The sequence below is a fragment of the Myotis nattereri genome, assembly GCF_964212035.1.
Source record: "Myotis nattereri genome assembly, chromosome: 5".
In the NCBI taxonomy this organism is placed as follows: Eukaryota; Metazoa; Chordata; class Mammalia; order Chiroptera; family Vespertilionidae; genus Myotis; species Myotis nattereri.
In genome coordinates this window covers 73065247-73073888 of record NC_138080.1, presented here as the reverse complement: position 1 = coordinate 73073888, position 8642 = coordinate 73065247, and the positions used below count along the sequence as shown (strand labels likewise).

The 8642-nt window shown below is 57.5% G+C and overlaps 1 protein-coding gene across 2 annotated transcripts; it reads right to left on the bottom strand.

Annotated features, from left to right (window-relative positions):
• Window positions 1-5440, bottom strand: RNF44 (ring finger protein 44). Of its 2 annotated transcripts, none has more exons than XM_081092352.1 (10): window positions 5295-5440; window positions 4909-5119; window positions 4352-4519; window positions 3882-4055; window positions 3622-3783; window positions 3412-3542; window positions 3057-3144; window positions 2849-2970; window positions 2612-2711; window positions 1-2417 (listed from the first exon to the last, which is right to left on the bottom strand). In XM_081092352.1, exons 1-10 carry the CDS (start codon window positions 5399-5401, stop codon window positions 2355-2357), a joined length of 1326 nt encoding a protein of 441 aa, XP_080948478.1. In that variant the 5' UTR covers window positions 5402-5440; the 3' UTR covers window positions 1-2354. The 2 variants fall into 2 exon arrangements, with proteins under 2 accessions (XP_080948478.1, XP_080948477.1); XM_081092351.1 differs by having other exon boundaries at window positions 4909-5089; window positions 5295-5416.
• Between the last annotated feature and the right edge of the window lie 3202 nt (window positions 5441-8642).

Below are 8642 nucleotides of genomic sequence, written 5' to 3'. Positions count from 1 at the left end.
GCTTGGGCAATACTTGATATACATCATACATTTATTAGTGAATATCCCTCTGAAATCAGCAACAATATTAAAAAAAATAATGATTGCACTACTTGGTCAAGCAGAACTAGCAACTTTCATTTTAAAAAAAGTACAAATCTGTTAAAAATTTCAATCAGTATACACATATATATATTACAACATACTAGTTATGTTAAATGCTACAAACCAATGTGAATCCAATGGAATGGAAAAAACCACACATTTAAGCTTTAAGAACCATTTTTTTCTCTATATATTAGCATTTTCTCAAATACATACATGGGGAAAATGAGGTAACTGTAAAATGTGCAAGGAACAGGCCCCCCAAATTACATATATTTATATGTGTGTGTATATATATATATGTATATGTAGTTACATATATATATATAAAACCCTTCTAACACAGAACACAGGTGCTGGGCCCAGCCAGGCTGGGGGATGCTGCCCACTGTCATGCCTAGGCCAGAAGTTGGTAAATAAGAGTAAACATTAACAAGCCCCCACCACAGGAAATCATTGGTAACATGGCATCTAGAGCAAGGTCAGCAAATCACAAACATCCTAAATAATTGTTTTATAAATCTTTTTTAAAATGATTTTTTAAAACATTGTTTCTCCTCCCACCCCCCCTCAATAGCTGCTCATTGGAACCACTGTTGCAGCCTATACAATCCGAGAGCCTGTTCTGCCTGCCCCAGGAACCGCAGGGTTTTGGAAACCTTTTTTGGGGTGGGGAAGGGAGGGGTTGGAAAGGATGGTTCTCTGTGTAAAATACGTGGGGTTTTGACACTGCTATAAATATAGAAACATCACCTGGAGTTATATACAGTAAGACTTTGGGTTCTCCATGGGGGTGGGGCCAGGCTGATGGGGCCCCATGGCAGGCCGGGGAGGCGGGAACCAGGGCCGCTGCGGGAGAACGAGGGTGGTTGGAGCATCCCTGAGGCAGCAGGCGCCAGGGGCTGCCTGCTAGGATGTGCCGGCCCCACACGCAGTTCGTTCTGGGCAGCAACCTCGGCTGAGGGCAGGACAGGAAAGGGACCAGGAGGGAGAGGGAGGGAAGCTCAGCCAGACCCTACGGGGGCCTCCCCCAGACCTTGGAGGGCAGGGCTCAGGATGGGAGGGGGCCCCTGGAGGTGAGGCCCACGCCCTCCCTGGTCCTTGTCCTCCTAGGACTTCCATGGAAGAGACGTGCCCCAGTGGGTGGGAGACAGGCCCTGGCTGGAGAGGGAGAAATGCCCTGAAAAGCAAACGGTCCCGGTAGGCTCTGGGGACGTGTGCAGTACAGTGCATGGCAGTTATCAGCTGAGCACAGACCCCTAACTCCGCTTGTGACCGCCGGCCGCCGGGCCCAGCCCCAGCCGCGCACATGCATGTGGACCAGGCGGCACCACTGGACCATTCCCTGCCCCCTGGGCACTCAGTCCTGGTTGGTCTCTAATACCCCCCATTTAACCAAAAGAAAACAAATTGTTTAAAAATCCACATCCCAAAATCCTACACGCGATTTTGGGCCAAATGAATAAAGGAAAACTGCTACTCTTCACGTTCATGCAGAATGACAGAGGGGAAATCGGGCATGGGTCTGGACCCCGTCCGTCATTGCCAGGGAGCAGTGGCTGCCAGAACCTAGGCCACTCTCCCTGGCATAGCCCAGGCCCCACAGGGTATGTGCTGCCCAGGTTCAGGGCCTGTCCCCCCTGCACAGGAGGCTGCTGGATCCGAGGCCCTCTAGCCCGGAGGGTGTGGCTGGAATGTTGTGCCTGGGGTGAGGGTCCTCTGGGGAGCCAGACCCACCCCTCACAGCAGGCTGGGTAGGGCTGGCTGCCTGAGTCTGGGGTCAAACCCAGGCCCGGGTTTCAGGAAATGGCCCTGTGCCACTGTCTGTCCATGCCTGTCGGTGCCACCTGGGGAGAGGGCATGCTATTTCAGTGCAGGAGACCAAGTGTCCCAGGACTGTGACCCCTTTGCCCATCCGGGGCCAAGGATCTCCACCAGCCACAATGGGGGCAAGACCCCGGGGTCCCAGTGCTGTCAAGGAAAGGAGACGGAACTGAGGGCCAACGGGAGGGAGACGGAATAGGGACACTCAGGCAGCTCCGTGGTGGGCGGACTGGCAGGCAGACTGGGGACGGAGTCTTTGGAGCTTGGCAAATGCAGGGGCTTATTGCAGGGGCTTCTCTTGGGCCTGACCCTGGCACCAGCTCTGGATATACAGGTGGGAACAATGGGACAGGCCTGGGCCCTACCTCCCCATCCTCCCTGGGTCCTCCCCTTCCCCCCTGAGTTTCCAGAGCTTTGGGCAGGGTTCTCATGGGCAGCTGTGGGCCTCACTCAACTTCTCTGGGCACCTCGGAGGCGTCGGCCCGGCAAATGGGACACGTCCGGTTGGCCTGAGGAAGAAACAGCTGGCACGTCAGAGCCCGCTCGCACCTGTCCCCATCCCACCCAGGTCTGTCTGCTGCCTGGTGGGGAAGCAGCCCCCTGAATAAGCCAGAACTTCTGGATGATGAGGAGGGAAGCCCCCAAGCCCACCCTCCTCCCTCACCACCTGAGGACCACCCGGGAGCGGTCTGGGCTGCATTACCTTCAACCACTTGTCCACACACTTGGTGTGGAACTCGTGGTTGCAGGGGAGAACTCGGAGCAGCTGCCGCGCCTCGAAGTCGCTGAAGCAGACAACACACCTGGAGGAGGGCACAGAATGTCACCACGCGGGGGCTGAGGGAAGGCTCACGGCAGAGCACGTGTCCTGCTCCCCTCCCCAGGAAAGGGTTCCCTGGCAACCCATCTGTGCTCGGCAGGAATGGGGCAGAGCACGCACAGCGTCTGCTCCGACTGATGGCTGTCTGGGTTGAAGCGGTAGGCTGGAAGCTGCTCGATGTCCGCTTTGGTGAGGCCTCGAGGCTTGGCATCTCCCAGCCGCTCCGCCAGGCTCAGCAGGGCCTGCAGACGGGCAGGAGGGGGGGTCAGCAGTGGCCTGAGCTGGAGGTCCCCAAGCCCCCACCTCCCAGGACAGGGTTCCATGGGACCTCATAGTTCTCCAGCTCCACGTCATCCACATCGAGATCCAGGCTGATGGTGGGCCCCACTGCTGTGGGCGACATTGGCAGCATTGAGCTAGGGAAGACAGGTGCAGGGGTCGGGGGTCAAGGTCAGTAGGAACTGGGGCCCCAGTGTTTGCCCCAGGAGGCTGCAGGAGAGGAAAGCCCAGCTGGGGTGTGTGTGTGTGTGTGTGTGTGTGTGTGTGTGTGTGTGTGTGCGTGGTCTGCTGGGGTGCAGATAACCTGAGAGGCCCCAGGACCCCACAGCTGCGTTTGTCTAACCACAGGAGGCCCCAGGAGAATAGAGCACCATGGCTCTGGGGGCAGGTGTGCAGGTACTTACAGGAAGTAGGGCAGGAAGCTGGGATAATATGGCGGCGGGGGTGGTGGTGGTGGTGGCGGCGGCGGGGGCAGCGGCTGTTGCAGGCGGTATCTCTGGGTGCTCAGTCTCCGTGGCATCATGTGGGAATAGGGCTGTGAGAGGGTGACAGGTCAGCCAGTGTACCTGGCTCCCATCGCCCCAGAGCCTGGGGGTTGGGGGGGTGCCACTCACCACACCGAAGGACAGCTCTTGGTGCAGTGGGTCGTGGGGCAGGTACTGCAGGGGCATGGGTGGGGAGAGGGCCGGGCCTGGGGCAGAGGTGGAGTAGGTGAAGCTCCCCAGGGGGTACTGATCCCCCCGAAGGTCCACGTCGTTGTCCAGCCGCTGCAGGGGCTATAAGAGGCAGGGGTGGGTCAGCTGAAGCCAGTGACAGGGAAACCCCTGCCCCCCATGCCACCTCCTCTAGCATCGGCCCCATCGCCCAGACTCACCATACGTGGGTGCTGGGTCTGCAGCGATATAAACTGCCCCAGAGGCGCCATGTGAGCAGGCTGGGGGTGTGGGGCTGGCGGTGGGGGGTGCAGGATGTAGTGGTCACTGGAGATGAGGTGGGGGTAGGCCTGATAGGGCACAGGGAGCTGCTGCATGGTACACGCCTGGATCAGCTGCCGAGAGAAGGGGGAGGAGCTGGAAAATGTTCTTCTGGGCTGGACCTATGCTTGTGGTGAGGGCCAGGGGCCATCCCATACAGCAACAGGCCCCCACTGAAGCGCTCTGGACCACTGCCGGTTCCTGGCCTAGGCCACCCAGGCATGACACAACACTCTTAAGGCCCACGGTACAGGGTTGTGGTCGAGCCAGGGAGGTGCTGACAACCTGCATGGTGTCATAAGCTTGGTGGTTCCGCCACGGGCCTTTTGGTGGGGTGGGGGTGGGGTGGGAGGTGGAGGCCCTCACTCACCGGGGGCGGGAGGCAGCAAAGTGGGTAATGCTGCCCACTGAACATCACGGAGCATGCTGGGAGCTGTTGGGCACTGCAGGCAGGGATGTGCTGGCCTGAAGGCAAGGGGAAGGCTTGGGTCGTCACCGTGGTGACTGTGTAGGACAGAGGGACAGGTCCCTGGTGCACCTGTGGGTGGAGAGAAACCCGGGAATTGAAGGGAGGAAGCCCGGCCATGATGCTGCCCCAGGTGAGAAAGTCCTGCCGGGCCACGCCCTCTCTTCTCTAGCTGGGGCCTACCTAGGTACAGACCTGGCTGCCCCCCTGCCCCAAGTCCAAAGGGCAGAGAGCCTCTGGGAGCCTGGGAGGGGCTTCCAGCTCTACCACTCATCCACTGTGTGGCCCCGGACTGGCCCTTCCCTTCTCTGGGCCTCAATTTACAACCTATAAAGCAGGGCTAAGAATGGCTCCCTAAACATGCAAGGAGTTAAGCAAAGGGAAGTCAGGGCTCTGTCACCTCTGTTTCACAGATGGGCTTGCCAGAGGCCGGGGGGCTGGAGAGGGGGTGTTCTGCCTACCTGCTCGTGGAGATCAACCATGAACGGGCTCTGTTGGGAGGCTGGGTGCAGCATTCGGGGGCTCCCGCCGGCAGGAGCCGAGGCTCGACGCTCCTCTACAAGGAGGTGTGGTGGTCGGGGCGGAGGCTGCTGGGAGGGTAAGCGCTCATCCTGGGCAGGCAGGCGGCCCTCTCGGCCAGGGCTGCACCACAGAGAGGAGGCCCGGGTAGGACTGAGGGGACACACTCATTCACAGAGCATGGAGAGGAGCCAAGGCCACTACCCACTGGGGAAGGAAGAAAGCTCAGGCCCGTGCCCGCCACCCCTGGCCCCTGTGCCCCGGCACAAGCTGACAGCCCCAGTACCAGGAGCTCCAGGGACTGCAGGACTGGGAGGTTCCTTCCTACCTTCCCCGGAGCTGGGCCAGGGTGCTACCGGGTCCTGCAGACAATCGCCGCTGGCCCACAGGGGTGGAGGGTGGCCACCTAGTCACTGCCAGAGCCCATGGTCGCATCAGGGGTGGCAGAGGGGTGGAGGGGCTGGGCCCGGGCTCACAACCCTAGGAGTCAAAAAGAAAGAAACTGAAGCATAGAGAAGTGCAGCCACTTGTTCCATTAAGGGCCCGGGAGACAAAAATCAAACCTCTGTTGTCTGATTCTGGGGTCACCAAGGTCCACTCCCACCCCTGTGCTCCCCAGGCACAAGGACTCTGGGTGGGTCGAGCCCTCTCCTTGGCACTGGGCTCAGAGCTGAGAGACGGGGTCAGGCTTGGCCTGCAAGGATCCCAGGCCTCAACCTTCTGCTCTCCAAAGTGAGCCTGAGCTCCCTCAGGGTGCAGCAGTTTCAGAGGGCCGACCAGCCGGCTCCCGGGTGGCTCGGTAAGGCTCCTTTAGTGCAGGGCCCTCAGGCCACACTCAGGTGTGAGGCTCTAGCTCTGGTCCCCAGGCAGGCAAGGTTCCAGGGGGGACTCCAGCTTCCTCCCTTCCATCTGAATGCAGCTGGGGAAGGGGAGGGGGGGGCCTCACACAGCCTCCAAGAGGGAGATGGGACTTGTTGAGAGAAAAAAAGAGGAAGCCAGAACCTAAGGGGGGAAGTTGTGCAGGAATGGGGTGTGGCAGGTCTGCACCTTCCCTGGGAACTAGGGGTCCAGGTGGGACAAGTTAGGGGGATACTCATTAACTCCAGAGGCTGGGATGAGGCCCCGCAGGGAAAGCTTTGAAACCTGTCAGGCCCCCACGCTGAAGGCCTCTGCTGCTCCTGCCCCAGGAAGGCCCCCCACCGCCCCTTCTCCATGTGACAAAACTCCCTAGAATCCTTGATACCTCCCTGTTGACACAGCCAGGGAGCAGTGTACTGTCCCCTCAGCACCCGTTCCTGCCTGCCAACAGTGGCTAAACATTTCTATTGTGAGGTCTTTGAAGCGCTGACTCTCAAACGAACCTGCAAGCAAGGCTCTTCTCCAGCTGACAGGACAGCGTCCTGCCAAGGCCACCCCAGGAAGAGGCTGGAATTCACGCCTCCTGCTACTGGCCGGCCTCGTGTGGTAATAATGCACGCCGGAGACCCGACCATCCAGGGCCAAGGCCAGTCTGGTGTCGTGAAGCTAGTGCCAATAATTCAAAATTGGGAGGCTACATGATTCCGGCCTTTGGATGGTCAGGGGCCAGAAAATCTGGCTCCACTGGTCCCTCATTTATGCTTGGCCCCCCCTTACTTGGAGCATGAGTCACCCCAGGAACACTCCCCACCACAGGTGACCGGGTTTGCGATCCCTGGTGTGGGCCAAGTACACACCCTCACACATGCGTATAAATGCACCACCTCCCCGATTCCCACTGACAATCTAGCCGTGCAAGCCAAGGCGAGAGATTCAGTGGAAACCTCCAAATAACGGAGACAACAGGCCCCTGGGCTCCTGGGCCAGAGTCGTCACAGGGCCGGGGAACAAGGGCAGCTAGACTTTGTACCAAATTCCCCAGCAGTTTCTACAACACAGATGGGTTTGGGAACCTCTGCTCTCACTGACTTCAGAGATGCTGGGAGCCCAGTCCCCCTGATAAAGAGTATCAACAGTAACTACAATACTCCCCACGTGTCTGTCATCTTCATCAGTCCTTACTGCAACCCTCAGAAGTAGGGACAGCGACGCTCCAAGAGGTGAGGTCCAAGGCCAGTCGGCTGGCGTTGTAAGTGCACTGGGACACGACCCAGGCAATGGCCTCCACGGTTACTCTTGTGGGAGGCTGTCTCGCTGAAGTCTGGGCAGCGTCAAGGCTCAGGGTGTGGACCCCACAGAGGCCCAGGCCCACGGGAATCTGTTCTGTGGCCAGCCCCTCAGACACCCCCTTCTCAGGAAAGGGAAGTAGCAAGGAGCCGCGTACCCAGAGCAGCAGACAGAAGGGGCTCTAACTGTGGACACAGGACACCCTGACTTCTGAAGCCAGGGTCTTAGGCATTTCACTTCTCCTCTCTGAAACTCAGCTTCTTCATCTGTCAAGTGGGAGCAGCCTAATGACCACCTCCAGTGGACTAGCAAGTGCTGCTCACAGGCCCTGGTAAGAGTGGTTTGTAAAGCTTAGGTGTGAACAATCACTATCTATATATATATGTAAAGGCCTAAGCGACCATTACGACAGGTCACTATGACATGCACTGACCACCAGGAGGCAGACACTCAAAGCAAGAGCTACCTCCTGGTGGTCAGTGCGCTCCCACAGTGGGAGCAGCGAGGCACCCAGCCCGGACTCAGGGGGCTCAGGGTTCCTCCCCGCCCCCTACCGCTCTGTGCACTACTGCTACATCCCTCAGGGGATGTTGGACTGCCTGTGCAGATTGCAGTCTGACATTCTCTAAGGCAGTGGTTCTCAACCTTCCTAATGCCACAACCCTTTAATACACTTCCTCATGTTGTGGTGACCCCCAACCGTAAAATTATTTTCGTTGCTACTTCCTAACTGTAATTTTGCTACTGTTATGAATCGTAATGTAACTATCTGATATGCAGGATGTATTTTCATTGTTACAAATTGAACATAATTAAAGCATAGTGATTAATCACAAAAACAATATGTAATTATATGTGTTTTCCGATGGTCTTAGGCGACCCCTGTGAAGGGGTCACGACACACAGGTTGAGAACCGCTGCTCTAAGGGGTCCCAGATTGCAAGAGGCCGCAGGCCAGGCTGAGGGACCCCACCAGTGCACGAATCCATGCACTGGGCCTCTAGTTAGAAAATAAGAGAGGCTGACCTCCACTCCACCCTCCAAGCAGAAATCAGGGGCCACTTCAAGCTCTGCAGGTGGTAGCTGGGAAATATGCCTCCCTAGGGAATACCCCTGCTGACAATCGAGGGGCCCCTGATTCCCAAAGTCCTACTAGGAACAGAGGCAGCAAAGAGGGGACACACCCACTTCATAGTTGAAGAAACTGAGACCCAAAGAAAGGAAGTAACTTGCTCTAAGCTACAAAGCCAGAAAGGGACAAATTTGGTCATGGCTGAGCCCCTGGGCCCAGATTCCTTCAATCCCCGACCCAGTTGCATCAGTAACCCTAAAAACCACCTAATCCCAACTCTCTATTCCAGGCCCTACAGATCAGGAGAGCTTCTTGGAGGGGACTGTGACTTGCCCTATTGTGAAGAGAAAGAGAAGTGAGAGAGGCTTAGGTTGAGAGCTAGCAACTTGCTCAAGGTCAACAGCAAGGGTGGCCCCCCCAAACTGCTCTGCCTTCCCACACTCCTCTGCTGTCCTCTCA

What these genes read in the sequence shown, in the direction of transcription:
- RNF44 (XM_081092352.1), bottom strand. Translation starts at nt 5,401, where the DNA reads ATGCGACCATGGGCTCTGGCAGTGACTAGGTGGCCACCCTCCACCCCT. An exon ending in CTGGCCCAGCTCCGGGGAAG is followed by an intron (nt 5,120 to 5,294) that starts GTAGGAAGGAAC and finishes GTGTCCCCTCAG; the next exon opens with TCCTACCCGGGCCTCCTCTC. An exon ending in TGGTTGATCTCCACGAGCAG is followed by an intron (nt 4,520 to 4,908) that starts GTAGGCAGAACA and finishes CTCCACCCACAG; the next exon opens with GTGCACCAGGGACCTGTCCC.